Below are 22,035 nucleotides of genomic sequence, written 5' to 3'. Positions count from 1 at the left end.
GTATCGCTTTAATCTTGCGTCCGAGCTGACTCTCTGCCATGTTTTTGAAAACTACAAACTTGTCGTATACCTCGTCTTTGGACTTTATGAAGTACACAAACATACGGCGAGTCATATCATCAATAAATGTGACAAAATACGAAGCTCCTCCAATTGACTTCTTTTCCATTGGACCACACTCATCCGTGTGAATTAGCTCCAGCTGCTGCTTAGTTCTGTTCAGCAATGTGTCTCGCGTTTCCATGGCTATGACGACAGTAATATTATTGCTGTTAGTTAACTTAATTTCCACTTCACTGAGTTTGTCCACTGTCGTGCAGAACGAATTTATGTGCACTGTTATATCGTCACCTGCCATACGCATCCCGAGTAATTTTTTATGTAGCGAAACCTTTCATGGCGCTCATATTGACCGATAGACTTATGTACGTATTCCGTGCAACCACCGTCGCGGCGTAGACCGATCAACCTTTTATTTTATTTTACGCAGGAAAAACTAGTGTCTGGGATCTGGGCCCATAACCTGATGAGGGGAGAATCCTGCCGATCCCGAAATAAAATAAAAGGCGAAGCATTAATTTAAAGTTGTAATGCTATTTATTTGATCGCGACTCGGCGCGGCGATGTGTTCATGCTCACTTTCTTGACTCGACTCTCTTTTACATATGCATTACAGTGCTGTTCCTAACACGATTACATTCTGTTATACCTACAGTCTGTTTACATACGCTAATAAATGGAAACATTGCCACTAATTTCAACAGTCATAAATGAACCTTTTGCGTCCTGCCATTCAGATAACATGAGATCCAATTAAGAAGATCAATCGGAAATCCCATTAAATCGAGTTTCCGAACAAGAAGAGAATGGTTAACAGAGTCAAATGCTTTACTGAAATCAGTATAGATTACATCTGTCTAAAAGTTATTACGGCAGCCCTTTATAATAAAGGAAGTGAGTGAGTGATGGGTAAACTTGGCTTAATTTCCTAACTAAAATTAATGCAAGTTTCAACGAGAAAGAGGGGAAAGGGGCGACAGTGATTGCAGAAAAACAAATTAAATAAATGTTGCGTCTAAGGGCGGATCATATAGATAAATGCATGTAAGGGGGCGTTATGGGCATCAGTTGGCAGCCCATACAAATATCGGCAAGAGTAGGGTCTTCAAGAAGGAAAAGCTGTCTTTTATCCAGACAGTAGTTGAAGAAGTTGTAAATTCCTTGAAAAGTCGCGCCAATCAGCAGTCAAATATCTAATCAAGCCTTAGTATATACATTTTAAAAACATACTTAATAAACACATAGTATCCAATTATCTTGTATGTATGTATTTTTAACAAAATATAAATTTATAAATTGTTCATTTTTGAAACATGCAAAACTAGCTCTACTATATTTATACATATGTGCATTGAAGAAGAAAGATCATGCTTTAATTTAGGCCCAATAGCTTTTCTGGTATACACACGGTTAGATTTTAAAAAGTGCCAAAACAATTAACAAGGTTGCAAGGTCGATCGAAATGGTTAACCCCTAACATCAAAGCTGATCAATTTGTTTTCATCCACGCAGAAAAATTGTAATATATACTGTATTTACGTGTAATAATAAATTTACATTACATGAGTGTGATATAACTGCAATAAATTGTCGTTGGGCTTTGCTATTCCACCTCTGTAGGCTGAGAGTTCCACATTTGACACTCCGTGCAGTAGTCGTTGCTAAGTAAGCACAGTTCGTGATACATATGGCCACATTTAAACCCAACTATGGAATTAAAGTTATCATTTTTCATTAGTATTGGACATTGGCACTGTGCACAGCATTGATTGTAGGAAACTTGCTGGCCGCGACGATGTAGAGCCACCACCTCGGAGTGTGTTTCGAAATAATCATCAAGCTGCATTCTTAGAGCGGTGAAAAGCAGTTCCTCTTGGATATTGTAATGCCACAGCATATTGATGACAGATTTCCGAAGATTTGGTATGGTCTGGCCCATCTTAATTTTGCTAACCACTACTTCTGGGTTAACAAAATCTAAAACGCAATGAAATTTATGTAGACTAGGTCAAAAATTTTGGAATTACATTAAACATTGCTTACCCACAATGCCATCCAAAACTTTAGTTATAATCTCTGGTTGCTTAGTGGATTCATCGATAAGTGTATTCCACAGATCATTGTCATCGTGCTCTTTACAAAACTCGATTGCCATTTCAACGTCTTTTATCTGAAAAAAATTTAAGGAAAAATTCTAGTTAAGTACTTTTTAAAGTAACGTCTGTTTTTTTCTAATTTTTTGAATGGCTTTAGCTATTACTATTCTTAAGCCATCAGACGGATCAACTCCCTTAATGACTAGCACGTAATATTCATTACCCTATGAATTATTATATTAAGGGCTTCTGCTGCTTCCACTCCACCCATGCATCCCAGCAAGTAGACCATCTCTGGATAAAATTCTTCTCGTTTACATATAGCCAATGCATCTTGTATAACATACTCCTTTGAACGCCGTAAGAATGGCAGTAGTTTCGTACGATCATACTTTGCATACAAGGACACCAACTTGTGTTGAAATATATTATTAGAATTCACCTTTTGCAAAGAGTCCAAGTACTATGAAATTAAAAATTACTTTATCATTATATTAATAAGGAAGTGTATTTAGGCTTACCAAAAACAAGTATTCTTGATTGTTTTCTAGCTGATGCACAACAACCTCAGGCTTGATTTTACTCCTGTCTAATAATATTTTAAAGGCACGTTCACGGTCCAAATTTATTAATGGTATGATTAATTTGGAAATTACATTATACAGTTCATAACGTCGTATCAATTCGAAAACGTCTTTGTTCTGTAATCTAAAAAATATATATACCGTTAAACAATTGTATTGTGTTGTGAAAAGATCGTGGTATAGTTACTCACTTTAGATACATTCGCAAAGCGCTCTCGTAGTCACCCTGATATGAATAGAGAAGTGCCAGAGACTCAAGCAATTCATTCGCATCTTGTTTGCGAAAGTTATCGTGAATTGCGTTAATCACAGCCAAGCCATTGTAAAGCTGGAATGGCCATTCCTTGATCAGGTTTAAAAAGCCTTTTACATCAAACTTCAAAAACTCGTAAAGAACCATCTCGTACACGTGTGGATCGAGTTTGCAGTCCTCGGATGTAGGCAGATAGGCGCTAACGGAACGTAATCGCTGACATTTCACGAACTTGAAAACTTCTTCTTCCCAAAGAGCCTTATTGTTTCCCAGCATACGAAGGCACAGTCTAGCAGCATCTTCATATTGTTTTAACGTCAGCAAGTGGTTTATGTAAAGTCTGGTGCATTTATATTTATGTACATACGATACGCAAACAGAAAATACGAAACATACCTGGCCACCGATATAATGGGAAAGCTTCCTCCATGCGTAGATATTAAGTCAATTGCTTCTTCGAATTTACTGTTAATAAAAAGTAAATAAATGGGATTGTATATTTACACTAACGTCATCTAATTGCGCTTACTCGCGTTAATACATTTGAAAATAAGCTATAAGATATAGTCGTCCGATTTTCATAAAATTAAAACCAAAATTCTGAAATAAAAAAAAGGTGCAAAAATTTTGAAAAACACTAAAGTTTTAATTTTTTTTCTAAAAATTTATCGAACATTTGTATGGCAGCTTTATGATATAGTCGTCCGATCCGTCCCGTTCCGACATACATAGCAGTGAGAGTATATAGAAGACTATATGCAAAGTTTCATTCAGATAGCTTTAAAACTGAGGGACTAGTTTTCGTAGAAGCGAACAGACGGAGGGAGGGACGGACATGGCTAGATCGACTCGGCGTTGCAAACTTCTGACTGAAATTATAATACTGCAAGGGTATAAATAAAAATATATACGGCGGCCGCCATGTCAGTGCTTGTATAGAATAGAATAGATCAGACCAATTCAATTCGGATATTAAGTTATTTAGCCTTTGAAAGTTTACTTTACGAAAGCAGCGCGATCAGACTTATTCTTAACGACATTCCCCGCATTGATGGTCACTTCGAAAGTAGGATGGTAAACTCTACTTAAGTTTACATAGATCTAGTAAGGGATTTAAAGAATTTACGACATGGTTAACTTGAGACAAAGAAATGTCAAGAAAGCCATCTATGAGGTCATGCTGTCCCGCAGTTTTCAGAACATTGGACGTAGCATCAGATGACCAACGAGCTCCAGGTATATTAAGGTCTCCTAGAGTTACTAGGTGGTCTCTATCTTAAAGCATGCTGGAAACGGCCTGTATTGCCGAATGGTGTTTCGAATAAATAGGGTCTTCAGCAAATAGAGGAACATAAGAACAGGTTATATAGATAAAACTACCTGAAAATTGTAGTTTTACACAAATAAATTAAATACCCGTGAGATCGTTAATTTGAACCAGTTCAGAGATAAGGCTGGAGTAAACGGCAATTAAAACTCTACCTTCTCGCTGGGAATGACGTTCCAATCTATAAATTGTGTACTTACAAAACGGCTTTAACCAGGTTTCAGTAAACACAATCACTTGGGATGCAAAAGAAAAACTATCAGAATACAATTTCGAGAGCTTGTCTCTTGTATTCTGATAGGAAAGTATTCAGTTTTTTGGAACTGCAGTGACACCTGTGGTCGATGTGCTTTGTACCGGCATTGGAGTTCTTACTTCCACATTTTATTTTAACCTCGTACTCCTTAACTAACAAATTGTGTCAAAAAGATAGAGGGAGACACTTACAGTATGTCAACAAAGTGTTTTGACAATGAAAAGTGTTTTGATTTTTTATGTTTGCATGCCAAAATAAGGAAGTAATCAGCGTTTTTAAATATTTTAAACATTTTATTTCGATACACATCCCAAAAATTATTGCTCTCGAAAGTAAATATCGAAAAGCGATTTTGGTTTGCCCAGAAAAACCAGGAGAAGCCAGTGGACTTCTGGCGAGTCCTATGGGAATCGATGTTTCACATCTGTGAAAAATTCCAACTGTTTCACAAAGATAAAGACAGTATTATAAATGCCGTTTAGCTTGTACTTAGGTAAAGTTCTATGATTATTTAAAATCTTCAATGAACATTTTAATTATTGCACTAGTGTCATAAAGATTCTACAGAAAAATACCATCTATAAGTAGCATCAATATTTATCTCTAATGCGGTTGTTTACATAGAACCGTGTTTCTATTTAATTTAAATATCTTACTTTCATAACTTACAATCTGGAAATAATTATTATAATATATCTTGCAGTGAAAAATATGGTTTTGCAGTTAAGTTAAGTTAGGTTAATTCGGAAGGCTCTCGTGGGGCCACGCATAGGCCAATATGGCCCCTAGCTATCCGGGGAAATTCCTGGATGGACCTAGAGACTATTTATGCGGGTATCTTTAAAGATCAAGGTGTTTTTCGCAAAGGCAAGGAGTTCGCCTGGCTTCCTCCAGGAGGCATCTTCTAGCGACGCCAGAACCGGAGAGCCTAGCTATCTCATTCTTGCCCTCGTTAGAGTCATACATTTGCAAATGAGATGCTCCAAGGTTTCGATTGCCTCGGATTCATCACATTTCCTGTATTTGGCGTTGTCGGTAATACCCAGCTTGACTGCATGTGCAGCAGACAGGCAGTGGCCTGTTAGAATACCCACTGACATTCCGCAGTCTTTCCGCGGAAGATTCAGCACGTAGTGTGTAGGTTTCTCGTTGTGCTCTTTGCACATGATTTTTGATATTCTGCAGGTTGCGGAATTACTCCTCCACCTTCTTTTTGCGCTTGCGTCAGCCCGTCTCTCTAGCTCGCTCTGGAGCGTTCATAAAGAGACATGGACGTTTTCTGCTCTTGCAATCGCCAGTCCGAAGCCTTTCTTTGCAAATACGTCCGCGGTCTCGTTACCATCTATGCCTTGGTGGCTGGGAACCCAGTAGATCCTCACTGACTTAGTCGCTCTCACGGCTATCTAGTGACTCCCTGCTTGCTCTGCGCAATCTCTGCTGCTTTCCTTTCCAGTTGCTTGGTAGCTTATATGACAGCCTCATATCAGGGTCTGACCTACTCAGGCCTATTTCAGGTCCGCTCCTACTCCTCCATCCATATTTCCTGCTATCAGTTGTTCTTGGATATCTAGGGGATATGTACCGCCCACTCACATATCTCCCTGAGCGTTGTTTCCATGATCAAGCTAAGGGTAGATGGACAGACTCCTGTGATAATTATGCTTATGTCATCCGCATAAGCTGTTATCTTTGGTTCTGTCCTCTCGAATCTCTTGATTAGGTCGTCTACCACCAGATTTCATAGGAGGAGCGATAGGACCCCATCTTGCGGCGTGCCTCTGTGCGCTCCTCTCACCATGGAAGCGGTGCCCCAATCTGATTGTACCCGCCGGCAACTTAGAAGATTTCTTATCCACAAATTGATAGCGGGGGACCTGTTGGTCGGTTCTAGGTGATCCATTATTGCGTCCGTGCTAACGTTGTTGAGTGCCCCGGATATGTCCACGAACACTCCAAGTGCATATTCCTTATTGTTTAGGGCTCTCTCAATGGTGGCTACCAACGAATGTATTGCCGTCTCCACTGATTTCCCCTTCGTGTAGGCGTGCGACAGTAGTCTCCCTACATCGGTCCTGATGTATTAGTGTAGCAGATTTTCCAGCGTTTTAAGTAGAAAAAAGGTGAGGCTTATCGGTCTGTAATCCTTGGGGCTGCACTTTGCCGCTTTGGGCAGGAAGACAATACGAGAGGTTCTCCATTGGATATAAGTAAGGATAAGTAAGGATATAGCCCGTGCTCGAATTGGTACAGAAACAATTCCTTTTGTTCGCTCTTCGGGGTTTAGACTGGGACCCAAATAGCCGCCTTCCTCTTTATGCTGACAAGGCTTACGCCTTTTGGACCTGCCCTCTCTTAAGGATCGTCGGACCTGCCACGGCGTGATGTTCCTTTATAAATTAATAAATGGACATATTTTTCCAGTAAGCTTCTTAATCAAATACGTTTTTCGGTTTCTTCTAGGCCATCACGTTACTTTCGGCTTATAACTTTGGATATTTGTAAAACTAATTTCGAGGCACACGATCCTTTTCTCGTTTTATGTTCGCTTTACAACGACTTGTAGTAGGACTTGGTATTCCTCATTGATGATATCTTTCGCCTTAAAGAATTCTTTGAGTTTGTTGCGTCGGTGTGAAAGGTCCTTATTCCACCATGGTGGCCTGGTCCTCTTTCTCGTGTCCGATATAGGGCATGATGCAGGTACGCATCCAGCAGTTCTTTGGAGAGGGTCTCTAGGGACTTTTCTGTGTCTTCCGCGGATTTTACTATGCCCGGAGAGATCGCGAGCCGTGTCGCGATAGACTCCTTGAACTTTCCCCAGTTATGCCCATATGATACTGTAATGCAGTTTTCATTAATTAGCTACTTCATTAGAACCTTGAAAGAGTCAACTATATGTGTAATTTTGTGTAATTTTGCTTGAATTTTGATTGGATTATTTTGGTAATACGACTACGGTCACACCGACCGTAAAAGGTAAACAAAAAAAACGGCCGCCATTCGAGGCGTATTACTATGAATTTCTGAATTCCTCGTCGAAGTATTCTTGCATAAATAAATGTAGAATCCTTTAAATTTATGTTTTTAACCTATAATGCTTAAAATTTTTTTAATTATTACAAAAAAAAAAATTTTAATTAATTTTACAGCGCAAGAACCTTGCTACCGCAAAACATATTATTTTTGCTAATTTTTATACCCTTGCAGGGTATTATAATTTCAGTCAGAAGTTTGCAACGCAGTGAAGGAGACGTTTCCGACCCTATAAAGTATATATATTCTTGATCAGCATCAACAGCCGAGTCGATCTAGCCATGTCCGTCTGTCCGTCTATCCGTCCGTTTGTCCGTCTGTCCGTTTCTACGCAAACTAGTCCCTCAGTTTTAAAGCTATCTGAATGAAACTTTGCATATAGTCTTCTATATACTCTCACTGCTATATATGTCGGAACGGGCCGGATCGGACAACTATATCATATAGCTGCCATACAAATGTTCGATAAATTTTTAGAAAAAAAATTATAACGTTTTTCAATATTATTAAATCATTTTTGAGATATAGCCATTTTATATTATTCCAGAATTTTGGTAAAAATTTTATGAAAATCGGATGACTATATCATATAGCTGCCATAGGAACAATCGGAAAATTAATCGAAAAAAATTATAACTTCGTTGTTTTTCCACGTATTTTAATCTACTTTAAGACATGAGCTTCTGGTATTATTTCAGAATTTTGGTATAAATTTTATGAAAATCGGACGACTATATCTTATAGCTGCCATAGGAACGATAGGGAAAGTAAAAGAAAAAATTAGAACTTCGTTGTTTTTCAACGTATTTTTATCTACTTAGAGACATGAGCTTTTAGTATTATTTCAGAATTTTGGGAACAATAATTTGAAAATCGGACAACTATATCATATAGCTGCCATAGAAGCGATCCGTAGATGTTGAGAAAATGTAAAGCTGTGAATGTATAACTGTAACTGTCAAACTGTAAACATAATAAGTATAGGTAAAATGTTATGAAACTCTGTTTAGTGTTTGTTTTCGGCATTATAATTTATAATATAAATATGAAAACCAATCTGCAAGGGTATACAAACTTCGGTGTGCCGAAGTTAGCTTCCTTTCTTGTCTAATATATTTTCAGTTCAAAAAACAAGCGAAATGATATAAAAATAAAATTCTCATTGTGAGACCATACTGTCAATGAGCTGGCTAATACATTTTTCAATTACAATTTTCTTCATTAAACCCGTATTTTGTTATCGAGTATCTAGTATATAATATGTAGATCTATCGATTATCGCGGCAATGAAGTAGCTAATGCATTATTCTAATGCATTAGAGCGCCATATAGTCGTCTTGCTCGCACTTGTGTAAAACGCTATAGCGCTGTCAAATCTTTAATGAAGTCTCTAATTAATGCGGCAGTGTCATGCCAGTATTAGTATTCCGGGGGTTCCTGAAGACTGATTGTTTTGGAGAGTTTTCGAATGCGTATTGGAACCGTATGTACTTATGATCTGAGAAGGATGGTATCTCAAGGACTCTCCATTCTGACATCAAAGTACCTTGTCCCCTTATAAGAGTAAGATCTAGCAATTTGAGGAGGTGGGTCCTACAAAAGTGTGTTCCTCCCCCACGTTTGCTATACTCAGGTTGGTTGAGAGTATAAAGTCTAAGAGGAACTCACCTCTGTCGTTTATGTCGGGGCTCCCCCATACGCAGTGGTGCGCGTTGGCGTCTGTACCCACGAGCACTTGCTGGTCCTTCGGGCTGGCTTCTACCAGGCTCATGTCCTGTCGTGTGCCATGTAGCAGGAATCTTATGGAGGTTGAGCTGCAGCCCCCTGAGTGCCTTGGGTACTGGGCTCACCTTCATACGACGGGTTGACTACTACGGTCAGGTCGCCGTCCTCTTCTTTTTCGGACTCATCCAGCGTCATTCCCATCCACGATGGTTTCCAGACCTAGGTCCTTCTCTACCACGCATGCCTTCAGGGTGTTAGCATCCTTATCCCCGGGATGGCGCTTTTTGAGGCGCAGGTATACGCTACCCATGCCCCACGCCATTTTCCCGTATCTGCGATAGAGAATGTCTTCTGCCTCCTTGTTTATCTGGAGGACTGCACTTTCTCGCAACGTGCAGAACCTTCCAGTCCGCGGTTGGTATATCCGGATTCTGACGCTGCAGAAGCTTCAGAATCCGGTCCGTTTGGTTTGCGATGGGGAAGAGTACCTTTGCCTTTGGAATGGATGAGTTTAACTTCCGGTCCACCACCTCCAGCTTGGCTTTTGGGTTTTTTCGCCATTTGGGGAGGGCCTGCCTCCTTAGGCCCGTGTTGCCGTTTGCTCTCCGGTTCGTCCATACAGGCGCTCTCGGCTGAGCTGCAGCTGTCTTTATTAGTCCATTGTTAAGAAATGGCAACAACAAAATGAGAACTTAAAATGCTAAAAATACTAAATACTGTACAGTAACAAGCCACGGTCTACAGAGTCATTCCACTGATCTACATCTGCACCTTCCATACCTTGATCGGATGAGCTATAAAGTTTTCTCGCATCTGTTGTGCAACAAAATTAGAAGCACTTCTGTTGGCGATGATTAGGCGACAGTTTTTATGTGCAGCTGTGATTTCTTCTTATAAACAGTGTAAACAAAGATGGCGAGGAACAATTAAAATATGGAATTTAAAATGTGGCGCTAGACCTAAAAGCACGCTCGTTGGTGTTTTCCTGAATAAATTCTCATCCCAAAATGTCCCCAATTTCTAACGCCCCAATTTCACGACTTCATATAACCCCAGAGTAGAAGTAGAACACTGGTAGTTTAAATTTGTTGTGAAATTTTTTGACTCGAAATCAGTGGAGAGCGATGTGATAAACAAAATTTTTTGATTTGTTATCCGGTGCAAAAATAAATAATGATGACGGCTTTCCCACACGCGAACAGGCTACGTATAACTGCCCATGTTAAAAACATTGATATTCCAGATTTATCCCGCAGACTTTCAACGATTGGCCTTGCGATTTATTGATTGTCATGGCAAATGCCAATCGAACTGGGAACTGAATCAACTTGAATTGGAATGGAAGATCTGTTGGAATAATCGGAATTCGTGGGATAAAAACTTCCTCTCCTTTAAATTTGCCCTTGATGATCGTTGCTTGAATCACGTTGTTCATTAGTTTCTTAACGGACAACCACATACCGTTGCATAATCTCGGATTGCATGTGAACGTGATGAATAAATCCGGGAGCCCGCAATTCCGGACATACGTCATCGCATCTTGAGCTTACTCATGCATATGGCGCGGGCTTTCAACATAAGAAGTTGGGAGAATGGTCAAACAAACGATGTTGGGCGCGTGTCCTTCAGTAGCGATGGCGTCACGCAAGAGGATGTACTCGTCTGAGCGCAACTTCGACTGATTAAAACGAATGAAATTGATTTGTAAGAAAACCTGTCGTTGGATTGACCATCTTTATGTTGAAGTGATACCCATCTTCTCCACGACAGAACATCAACGGGTATTGAAGAGCATCATATGACCGATGAGTCTCATAAACTCGCTGCAATTGGCCATTATCCCGACGCTTCAGAACAATATCGCGAGATTCCACATTATCGCCAACAATCACCACTGCGACTTCATTGATAGTGGAAACATTAAATTGTCTTGCATGGCTACCAGTGGGTCTTTTGTCAGCGCTGATAATGATTTTGTGGTCGTCATAATGCATTATATCCAATGCGGTTTTGAACAATCTGACCAATTCATTATGCTCATGGAGAAGATTTTGCACTTGTTCGATAATTTCACGTTTAGTAGCGGTTAATTACCAATGAAATAGATCTGAAGGAATTTAAGATCTTTGTTTTGTGGTGGTAACAAAGCGCCCGCTCGGTGGTAAATTTGCCCTTGAATCTGAATGTTGGGATGCAATTTCGAAAAAATGTGAGTTGTTCATTTTGATAATAAAGAAACGCATTACCTTATAACTTGGATTGTAGCCTGATTGGTGAACAACTTCGGCTCTAAATGTCGTCATTTGAAAGCATCCGTTATATTTTTGTGCAAGCTTTAGGAAGCTCTTTGATTGGGCTGAATTTCCATATAGTAGCGAATGCAATGGCTATGGTGGATGAGAAAAAAAGGGGCACAGCATAAGGCGGGGGTTTCCAACCGAAACTTCAGTCCACTGCAATGCTGACATACGACAGACAATGAACCAATAACAACGCAGCTAAGATTTTTGTAGGTTGTTTCAGAACTGTATGCAAATGCAGAGCGATTCAGGTTTTTATTTGCGGTTCGTCTTTCTCTATTATTTTGTCGGGCCTGAGGTGGTCTTTGTGCAGCGCGAAGCTGTGCCATTTGGGCACGTATCGATGCATTTATTTCTGTACTTTCTCTTGCGTCCGACTATTACGGAAATTCTGATAACTTATTGCATTGCGTGAACGCCGCCCAAGTCTTGATCATGTAACAGGAGGCATTATTTCCAATTGCTTAAGCTCACTTTGGTAATTCAATTTTTTGTTTAAGGGGGGACATCTGAGTAACTGGCAAAAAAAGCCCATTTTCTAGAATTTTTTTTGGCCAAATGAAAAAGCCAATCGAAAAATTTTAAAGTAGGTTTGATAATGTTAGATGTGAACTACAAAATAAATTTGTTTGTTAATAAATCGAAAACAAAATGGCGGCTGTGCAGCATGTCTTCGTAGGCCCTATTTTTTTGAAAGGGGTCCATGGCCGAAAACCTAACGTCCTTAGTTTTTGACCTAGAACAAAAAATCAAATTTTGTTAGTTTCTATATCTCAACCGCTATCGACGTACGTAGGATTTTTTCGATATTTTGATTTTTTGCAAAATGGTGAGTGATTAAATAAAATGTTCAATTTTCATGAAAAAAAAAACGTCACAAAATTGTTGATAAAAAAAAAGTAAGCAAAAAAAAAAAAAAATCCTACGTACGTCGATAGCCATAGGTATTTTGGATATACTGTCAAAATTTCAGATCGATCGGTTAAGATTTGTTCGAGTTATGTTTTCGGCCAACTCAAAAAAAGTGGTTTTGAGAAAAACGCGATTAAAGTTTTAAAATCGTATATGATTACATGTGAGGCATCGCCGCAGAATGGAAAATTTCGACACTTAGAAACTTTTGCCGGACTCTATCTTTTGATATGTTATTTTTAAGACCCTAAAGTATTTTTTAAGCAAAAAAAAAATTTTTCTATTTTTAAAAAAAGTTACTCAGATGTCCCCCCTTAAATATTTTGTTGACCGATTGCATTGATACACAATATCAACGCAGCTATGATCTTTGTATGGTGTTTCAGAATTTGACATACAAAAGTGTGTACTTCTCTTGAGCCGCTAGAGACTTTTCCAGAAGGTTTTCCCAAAATTTTATTATGTAGTAAATTTCTTCTGGCAATTACAAACTGAAAAAAAAAACTTTGAGCCCAATCGCCCCAGCCGTTCTCTTGTGATGTGATTAGTAACATTTTTTGTCTCCATTTATATATACATATATAGATATATATTATATATATAACCATAATATATACAGGTATTGAAGCGTGGATTAATTATATATGCCAATTTTAAGGTATACTGCTCCGTTTAAAAGTTATTGCGATTCAATTTTTATTTTCAATTTTTAAAATAAAAATTGACACGTGACTATTATTTTCAATTTTTAATATAAAAATTGGAGAATAATTTTAATTTTCAATTATTATTTTAAAAATTGCAAATAATTGTTATAACTCAACTTTTATTTACAAATTGAAAAATAATAATTATTCTACAACTTTTTTATAAAACTTGAATAATAAGAATTAATTTCCTATTTTTTCTATATAATTGTAAAATAACTCTTATTTCATAATTTGTATTATAAAAATTATAACTGTAACGATCCCTGATATATAGCATTGGTCTGAATATCTGTACATATATAACCCAACGAAACTAGAAAACTAGAAATGGTTTCTCCTCGATGGGAATGCATAATGCTTGGCCCTAATAAAACAAAAAAAAATTTTAATTTTATGTTAGCAACCTCAGGTAAGACCTAGGGAAAATAAAATCCGTTTGATATAATAAGGAATCATATACCACACACACTTTGGTTTATTTCTCTTGGTTACGAAGAAATCATTAGAGAAACTCAAATTCATTTTAATTTAGTGCGGATAAAATCTGACTCAATCCTGTGATTTTGCTGTTGTTAAACAGCCTAAATAGTTGATAAACTATTAATTTCACTCTCACATCAGCGACTTCAGTCATCTTTGTTTACGTTTTATATGTGGCACAGCTGATCGATCAGCTGTAATCGGATGTCGGATGCAGATGTAGCTCTGTGGGAAAAAGTTTCACATCTGCAAAAAATCCCAACTGTTTCACACAGATGGACTGAGTGGAAAGACAGTATAATGCACTGGCTAATATACAATTTTCTTCATTAGAGCAGTATTTTGTTATCGCTCCAAATTTGAAATCTAGTATATTTTGATCACATGTGTTTCTTATTAAAACAGAAGTAGCTGCTGCAGTTCTTGGGAGTTCATGCAAGTACGAGTACGTGTAATAACACTATTACATAGGGAAAAAAGCTGAATTTTGCATAAAATGCAGAATAGGAAATGCAACCCAAGTGGAAACAGAAGTGGCGTTAGGCGAAAAACATTAAGATACATGTAACCAAATCTGGTAACATTAAGTTCTTAGTATGGGCTCATTTTCGTAGAAAATATTAAATGATGAGGCGTATGAATAATTTGGTGACTCTTTTCACTGCCGCTAGTGCATTTTTTTTTGGAAGCTTCATCACAAAGATACTCAGTACAGTGGACAAATGCCCAACACATCGAAGTGGAGTTGGAGCCCAGCTCGAGCATCATCCTGATTTGTTTCTTATCGTTCTGGTGCTAAGTAGCCCGCGAAATGTGGACCACAGAAACACGATGCGGAGTACCTGGCTCCGATATGTCGAGCAGCCTCTCGCCCTACCATATTTCCCAGAAGAACAGATATATCTTCCCACCTATTATGCCAATGGTCACCTAATGGCGGAACGTGTTGAGTCGCAGAGGAAAAGACTACGACAGTATATTAACTGGCAAGGCAGCATTTCAACAAGGAGTTCAAGAAAAACGCAGCGCGGGATAAGGGTCAAACATTTCTTTGCCATTGGAACTGGCCAGATGAGCAGGGACCTGCACGCGGAACTTCAGAATGAACATATGCAGCACAACGACCTCTTACTACTCCAAAAGCACCCAGAGACATACCATAATCTCACAGAGAAGCTACTTCAATCTCTAGATACATTGACACAGCGCTACGAATTTTCCTATCTAATCAAGGTGGATGACGACACTTACGTTAAGCTGGATAGTTTACTGAACGAGCTGGTCTCCTATGACCGCAAGCTCCTGCGCAATGCAGTTGAGTATGGTAACGATCCCCTGCCTCAACTCTATTGGGGCTACTTTAGTGGTAGGTCAAAAATCAAAACGAAAGGTCGCTGGAAGGAATCGAATTATTATCTAAGCAAAAACTATCTGCCATATGCCCTAGGTGGTGGATATGTTTTATCCCGAAAACTGTGTGAATATATAGCAAATAGTTCGCATATGCTTTCCCCCTACGCCTCTGAGGACGTTTCAGTCGGAACGTGGCTAGCTCCGTTCCGTCACATATATCGATGGCACGATCCTAGATTCGATACCGCCTACATATCCCGCAAATGCAAACCATATCACTTGGTTTTGCATAAATGCAGTCAGGAAAGGATGAAGAAAATTAACGACGGAAAACTATGCAGTACAGACACTAGTCCGAGCTCCTTGCCCGAATATTACTACGACTGGATGAAAGTAGCTGATCAATGTTGCGACAACTTAGTGGAATAGCCAGGATACTAATGCTTAATAGAAATTATTTTAGCTTGTCTGACCTGTGTTTAATTAACCAGTCGACACGATCGTCTGTTTCAATAAGGCTAGCCACCACAATGTCCTTGGGGGAAACGATGTAATAGCGATTCTCTTCAATTATGCAGCCCAGATAATAGTCGTTTACTGTATACTCCTCGAAGCCACGTAGAGTTAGGCTATCTGTGCATATCTCTTCGCTAGTGTTCATTTTGTGTTCAATCACACACAGCACGGGGCGTAAGGCTTTAAAGTTGGCGCTTTTTTCTTTACGATAGCCAAGTACCACTAGTTGACTTGAGGCCATTGGGGCTAACCCACAGATATAAAATGAAGTTTGAAATGTTGAGACTGCAATGGATACAATAAATATATATCGATTTTATTATGAATTTTACATACCTGGATCTACAATATAGTCGGGAAGATTACTAGATGCGGCCTCGATTGAATTTCTTCTCCGAATAGCACAAATCCTTATGGTGTCTACCCAACCAATAAGAAGAGTATGTTTATTTGACCAGCGCAAGTGACATCGAAAGTTCTCAAGACGCTTTCCCTGTGATGGCAGTTCCCATTTCATTAGCCCAAGCGAGCACTTCTCGTTCAAATCGTAGACACGTACACCTAAATGACTTGCCCAGGCTACAAAGTTATCCTGCCAGCAAATGGACAACACTTTGCCTTCAACAGCGCAAAGTTCGGTTGGCTTTAGCTTGTTAAGGAGATTTCGCTCGTATAAAATTAGCTTGTCATCGCCTACTATAAATTTTCGAGTCCGAGACTTTGGATCTGGTTCCAAGGCTACAGCTTTTATGCATTTGCCGAAACTTAGGCTGTGATTGTTTTCACAGCTAAACAAGCCAGTAATTTTGACCTATGATATACATATATGTATATAATGTGTATTAATGAATGTCGTGATGACCGTTTTAAATCTATTGACTCACTTTTCCGTCATCTGAGCATGTGGCCACATACTCGCCCTTCGGATCCACATCAATCTGATTGACTGCCACCTGATGTGTTTGGCTTTCGCCGGTGCTTAGATTCGAATCAACTGAGTTGCCCTGGTGATCCAATAAATAGACGCGGCCTCGGAATGTTCCAAAAACAATAAACTAAATAATTTGTTAGGAAGATTTAATTTTGATTTGCACATTTCTACCTTCGGATGCACAGCTGTCGCAGTCACAACATCGGTGTTTAGTATATTTTTTAAATCGTTGGCAATGCGTTGGTACTTAAATTTTGGTTCAATTTCTTCTTCATCTTTATGCTCTGTGCCGGAGTCCTTCACATAAAATAAGGATGCGCATTAGCTAAATGGAGATAATTTCATACGAACGTTGACTTACACAAGTTGGCAAAAGTTCGGTCATTTTGGAAGAATATTTAGTATGGTTTAAAAGACAAGTTTTTTATCATATTGTAACATTTTTTAATTTGGAATATTTTTAACAGCAGAAACAGCTGATAGTACTGCCAGCTTGCCATGAAGGCAATTATCATACAAATTAAATGTCATGTTCTTACTGCTTTGGAAACAAATATTATGTTTATATGTACACGATTAAGTGATGTACTCAGACCGACGAAAAGTTAACCTATCGGTTTCTCGAAAATTTTGATTATGTTTTTATTTGGGTATTTGGCTGCACACATTGAATGTATCGATTTTGTGTTAGTGTGACACGCAGGAATTACAGTGATATACTCAATCGTTACAATTACATCATGAGAAATAAGCGAGCAATATATATTTTTGACTGCCTTCACAATTTCACTTAAAATGTTTCACACAAAGCTTCGGACTAGAATTACAATCAAACCTAGCTAGCTTTTCGCGATACTGATGTACTGACGTATATCGATGATCGAAACATTAATAATATTATTTATAGCAAAGGACCTTTAATTATTCATTTATAATTACTTATTCTTTATTATAAATAAATAAATTATTTATTTATTAATTATTTTAATATGGCCCCGAACGCAGCGTGCAGTGCTGTAATTGCAGGATATAAATTTGACAACCAGCCTTTTCGTAGCGTTTGCTCGAAAAAAAGAACGATTATTTGCTGCCCGCGTGTTAGTCGTTCAAAGAGGAAACTGTGTTGCCACTAGAGCGAGAGAGAAACAGGGATAGATTAGTGGACAGACCGAGATTCGCGTTCATCTCTGATAATTCGGAAATTTAAAACCGAAATGCTGAGTCCGCTGGGTAAGTGAGTGCGGGAGATAATGGAACCGAGTTATGCAAGGCATTATTGGCCGAAAATGTATTTAGACATGGCGCTTTGTAAAACAGTCTTATGCAGTCTTCCCACACAGCGCATCTGTGAGGAACAGTTGGGATTTAAAAAAAAAGTGAAACTCGGGTTCACACAAACCGATCAGCTGTGGCTCATGAAAACGTAAACAAAGACTGTCGAATTGGCAGTTGCATATAACAAAGAGCAAATTCCCCGAAGAGTGTCTATAAGTGGTATAGGCATCCAAAATCTTTAAAATAAGGTAGAGGCAGGCGGTTTATATTAAATAGTAACAATTGGGGACATATTGGGGCAAAAATATACAGAAAAAACCCCAACATCTATTTTGGGAATGCTTGTAGCTTTGGCGCCACATTTTAAATTACATATCTCATTTGTTCCTCGCCAAGTTTGTATACACTTTCGTAGTGATGGTCAAATTTTCAGAGTTGCACTGAAAAACTATCGCCTAACTATCGCCAAACAAACAGTGTTTAGATATTAATGTGTTCTAACGGCGGTCCATTTGGGAAAATTCGGAACGGCAAAACCGTATGGACCGTTTGTTCAATGGACGGTGAATGCGCTTTGACCGTGTGTGGGAAGACCCTATTAAATACTTAGTTAACGCATAGGAGACCACTAATATTGTAAAAGGCAGCTACAATACTGTTATATTAAATAAATTTTTGTTTATATTATTAGGTAAATAGAGAAGTACAAATTGAGTTTAGATGCCCCTTATTCTAAATAAATAAATTAAATAAACGATTGCTGCATATAATTTGAACCTATTGCGCCTATATGCAAACTATTAAAAAAAACATTTAGCCAGCTGTTTGGGCATTAAAAATGTACAATCATTCTGATACAGAACGATTAAAAATTATTCATGGTGTGAATGCATTGTAATAAGAGAGCGTTAATTTCCCCTTTTAAGCACTTGTTTAACTTGGTCACACTTGGAAATAGCGTGATTTCAGTGCAACATATGCGAATAGACAAAAATAATTTTGAATAGCGTAATGACGTCAATAAATGCTTTTTATCATTTCCTGATATAAAGGATTCTCATTGCTAGTTTACATAAAATACTAATATCTCTTTTTTAATTAGTTATTTGTGTGGTGCTTTCGGCAAACACCATGTCGGTCTACACAAACAAAACTGGTGCGCCATCCATTTTAAAACCATTTTCCGGTGCCGATCGGGATCGAGCCAAGATTGCGGCCGCAAACCAAGTCCGGTTTGCGACTCCAAAGGAAAAAGGTCTTGTCGAATGTATTCGTATAGCAGTGGAAGATGGAGATTTTCATCTTGTCCAAGAGTTCACATACTTTATTCGGGAATCAGATCTTGACGATGACGAGTTGTTGAAAGTCTTAACAGATGCCAGAAAAATAGTTCACCATTTGACTCCAGATTTTATAAACGTTGTCGAAGCATTGATGTCCCTTAACTGGAAGAAGCGAAGTCTTGGAATTATCGAAGCTTACAAAGATTTTTGCGTTGACGTTATGGTGGCGCACAATCGGTATTTACCAAATGGAATATGCAAATTGATTATCCACTGGATTCCCGGGGACTTGGATTCAGCAGAATGGGTTAATGGTAACCCATCGGAACGCGCTCATACGGACTTAAAGCCAATTCATGACGCGCTCAATCGAATCCTCACAGCTGTACCGATGGCATTTGATGTAGTTATTGATGCAATAACAGCAAAATTTCCATACTTCAAGAAGCCTTCACATGTTACGGCTGGTTATCTCTTTAACGTTCTCTGGCTTATCGAATACAAGCCGGTATTTGAGGAACTCATTTTGCAGCTGGTTCTGCAAAAGTAAGTGATCTCTAAATTTCAGAAAATATAATCGGCTAAGCCTCATCTACTATATTTTCAGGCTTTTAGTCTTAGATGTTAATGCCCCCCGAGATGAAATCGACGTTGAGACTAACGATCATGACAGCATTGAAGATAATGTCAGGTCTCAACAACCATCAGTAAACCATCCTATCGGTCGTACCCTAGATATATGTCTTTTAATGTTATATAAGTTTATTGATGGTAAATGTCGCATTGAACCAAATAGCTGCCAACAAAGCCGCGAATCAGCAAATCGAGTGTTTAAGATACTATTGTACCTTTTTGATGAAGTTTTACTTCCTAGCCACAATACCCATCATGTGCAATTCGTCATATTTCAAGTGACTGGTATTCGATCGGATTACTGGGATGGCTTTTTACAAATGCTATGGAACAAAGTTAAAAATCCAAATGCGTCAGCTATAATTCGTCATACTGCTGTAGGGTATCTTTCCAGTTTTATAGCCCGCGCGAAGTTTTTGCCACTTAGGTAAGCAATGGTTGTTTACAAGGAATTGTACTAAATAAGTTTGATTTTTTTCAGCACTATAACATTCTATCTTAAAGAGTTAAGTAAATGGGCACATTCCTACATAGACGACTCCGATGAATACGGCCAGAATTGTTCACTCAAGGCGAACATGGTATTTTTCTCAGTATGCCAAGGCATTTTCTATTTAATTGCCTTTCGTGCCAGCGATTTGACTAGATGTACAAAAGATTTGCTTTTCCTTCAATCTCTACAACTTTCCCGTCTTGCCATGTGTCACTTTAATCCTCTCCGATACTGCCTAGCCCCAGTTGCTACGGCCTTTGCTGGGGTTACACGAACACATCAATTGGCTTATTGTCATACGGTTTTGGAACGTAACGCCCGTCGGAAACTGGCCACTGTGTACGGTCATGACAAAGCCATGTCGGAAGAAACACTCGAAACATTTTTTCCATTTGACCCTTACTTGCTTAAATTGTAAGTATTTTTTCGTATTGACATTTTAATAATCAACTGCTAAACTTTATCTTATTTTTTTAGGTCCAACATGTATATCGAACCCAATTATCTTGTTTACCACGATACTGAAACAGGAGACTATGCACAGACCGTTACACTTCCTTTTCATCGAAAACGTGGTGACTCAGAAATGGTAGAGGATGATGAATTTATTGTAGCAGACAAGCGCCAGAAATATTAAAATAGTCATATAGTCAGTAGTTCGACTAAAACTGTCACTATGGATCTTCCCTTGGCTTAAATAAGAAGTTGTATGTTTTATTCCAGTGTTATTTATATATACTCTTTGGAGTAAAAATACGAGTTATTTAATAGAAAACACTTTCTTAAGATTCCAGCGGCTATTGTAACAATTCAGGCTTGGTGGCCATCAATATCAAAGTTTGCGTGTATGAGTAAACACAAGAATCCCAGCAGACGAAGAGCGGTCTCGGTGCGAATGAATCCGAGAAATGTCCGCTAAAAATATTAAATACTGACAAAGAATCGGAGTTTCCGCATTAGGTTCGGGGGATGCTCAAAAACGGACACGCAAACTGTGGCGTTCCGAATACGTATTGCTAACGGACACTGAAACGTACAGTGGGCGGCCAAATAGCGGACTTTGCCTAATTGAAGAAACCTGGCCCGAAAACGGATACTGACACGGGCGAACACTGGGACCCGTGCAATTGCCGCAAATATCCCGCTAACGGACACTAAAAATCTTGTCGCCAGCAAAATTTCTAGACATCGGTGAACGCAGATTTCGATAGAGTGACACAAAAGTCAGTATCCAGCAGACAAAAACTCCGTAAAAAATATTAAAAACTGAAGTTTTGCGGACCGCAGGCGGACAAAACGTCCGATTTTAGGCTCAAGATCGGTAGCAAAGTAAATTACCTGTCCTGGGTTTTGTGGCACCAAAACCTCTCATTTTCGGAACACGAACTAATAGCGTTTGCGGACGCTGTGGCGAGACCGGAAACAGTACCGATAGCAACCCCTTTACGATACCCGAAAAAGGATCGTTTGCTGACCTGTGGCAATACCGCAGGAAGTACTGTTTGCGGACCTTTTGACGATGCGTTTCAGATACATTTTTAATATCTATTTCCATTCCAATTTCGGGTTTTTTAAATGTAAATAAAACATACATTTATTTATGTTTATCATTATTTATTATTTATCATTATTTAACTTAAAAAATAAACATTTTACTTAAGATTTGTTCATTTCCTTAAAACTAATAATACTTAATACTAATACAAACCGTCCTGTGCATTCTGCTTTTGTGTCGCTCTGTCGAAATCTGCGTCCTCCAACGCAAATTTGTTTATGAAAGCGGCTGTAAAAATATAAATTATTATAAGTATATAA

General features: G+C 38.6%; 3 protein-coding genes across 3 annotated transcripts; 2 read left to right on the top strand and 1 right to left on the bottom strand.

Moving 5' to 3' along the window:
* Positions 1-1,307: 1,307 nt before the first annotated feature.
* Positions 1,308-17,055, bottom strand: lt (vacuolar protein sorting-associated protein light). The gene is made up of 11 exons (XM_017179221.3): positions 16,898-17,055; positions 16,708-16,833; positions 16,490-16,660; positions 15,942-16,416; positions 15,563-15,890; positions 3,390-3,458; positions 2,932-3,333; positions 2,678-2,864; positions 2,380-2,619; positions 2,104-2,230; positions 1,308-2,037 (listed from the first exon to the last, which is right to left on the bottom strand). The coding sequence occupies exons 1-11, from the start codon at positions 16,919-16,921 to the stop codon at positions 1,664-1,666; spliced, it is 2,523 nt and encodes an 840-aa protein (XP_017034710.1). The 5' UTR covers positions 16,922-17,055; the 3' UTR covers positions 1,308-1,663.
* Positions 14,190-15,936, top strand: beta3GalTII (beta-1,3-galactosyltransferase 6). Its single transcript, XM_017179277.3, has one exon. It carries the CDS (start codon positions 14,361-14,363, stop codon positions 15,516-15,518), a length of 1,158 nt encoding a protein of 385 aa, XP_017034766.1. The 5' UTR covers positions 14,190-14,360; the 3' UTR covers positions 15,519-15,936.
* A 1,693-nt stretch (positions 17,056-18,748) lies between the features above and the next one.
* Positions 18,749-21,013, top strand: Tif-IA (RNA polymerase I-specific transcription initiation factor RRN3 homolog Tif-IA). Its single transcript, XM_017179264.3, has 5 exons — positions 18,749-18,819; positions 18,914-19,640; positions 19,702-20,154; positions 20,209-20,634; positions 20,698-21,013. Exons 2-5 carry the CDS (start codon positions 18,943-18,945, stop codon positions 20,855-20,857), a joined length of 1,737 nt encoding a protein of 578 aa, XP_017034753.1. The 5' UTR covers positions 18,749-18,819; positions 18,914-18,942; the 3' UTR covers positions 20,858-21,013.
* Positions 21,014-22,035: the final 1,022 nt, after the last annotated feature.

Source organism: Drosophila kikkawai, chromosome 2R, assembly GCF_030179895.1.
Source record: "Drosophila kikkawai strain 14028-0561.14 chromosome 2R, DkikHiC1v2, whole genome shotgun sequence".
In the NCBI taxonomy this organism is placed as follows: domain Eukaryota; kingdom Metazoa; phylum Arthropoda; class Insecta; order Diptera; family Drosophilidae; genus Drosophila; species Drosophila kikkawai.
This window is presented reverse-complemented; position numbering and strand designations above follow the sequence as displayed.

Coding starts and splice junctions, on each gene's coding strand:
- beta3GalTII (XM_017179277.3), top strand. CDS start 14,361: ATGATGAGGCGTATGAATAATTTGGTGACTCTTTTCACTGCCGCTAGT.
- lt (XM_017179221.3), bottom strand. CDS start 16,921: ATGACCGAACTTTTGCCAACTTGT. Junction 3,459..15,562: donor GACTGGTTAATTAAACACAG/GTCAGACAAGCT, acceptor TTTTATTAACAG/TAAATTCGAAGAAGCAATTG. Junction 2,231..2,379: donor TTAATATAATAATTCATAGG/GTAATGAATATT, acceptor AATTTTTTTCAG/ATAAAAGACGTTGAAATGGC.
- Tif-IA (XM_017179264.3), top strand. CDS start 18,943: ATGTCGGTCTACACAAACAAAACTGGTGCGCCATCCATTTTAAAACCA. Junction 19,641..19,701: donor TTGCAGCTGGTTCTGCAAAA/GTAAGTGATCTC, acceptor CTATATTTTCAG/GCTTTTAGTCTTAGATGTTA. Junction 20,635..20,697: donor GACCCTTACTTGCTTAAATT/GTAAGTATTTTT, acceptor TTATTTTTTTAG/GTCCAACATGTATATCGAAC.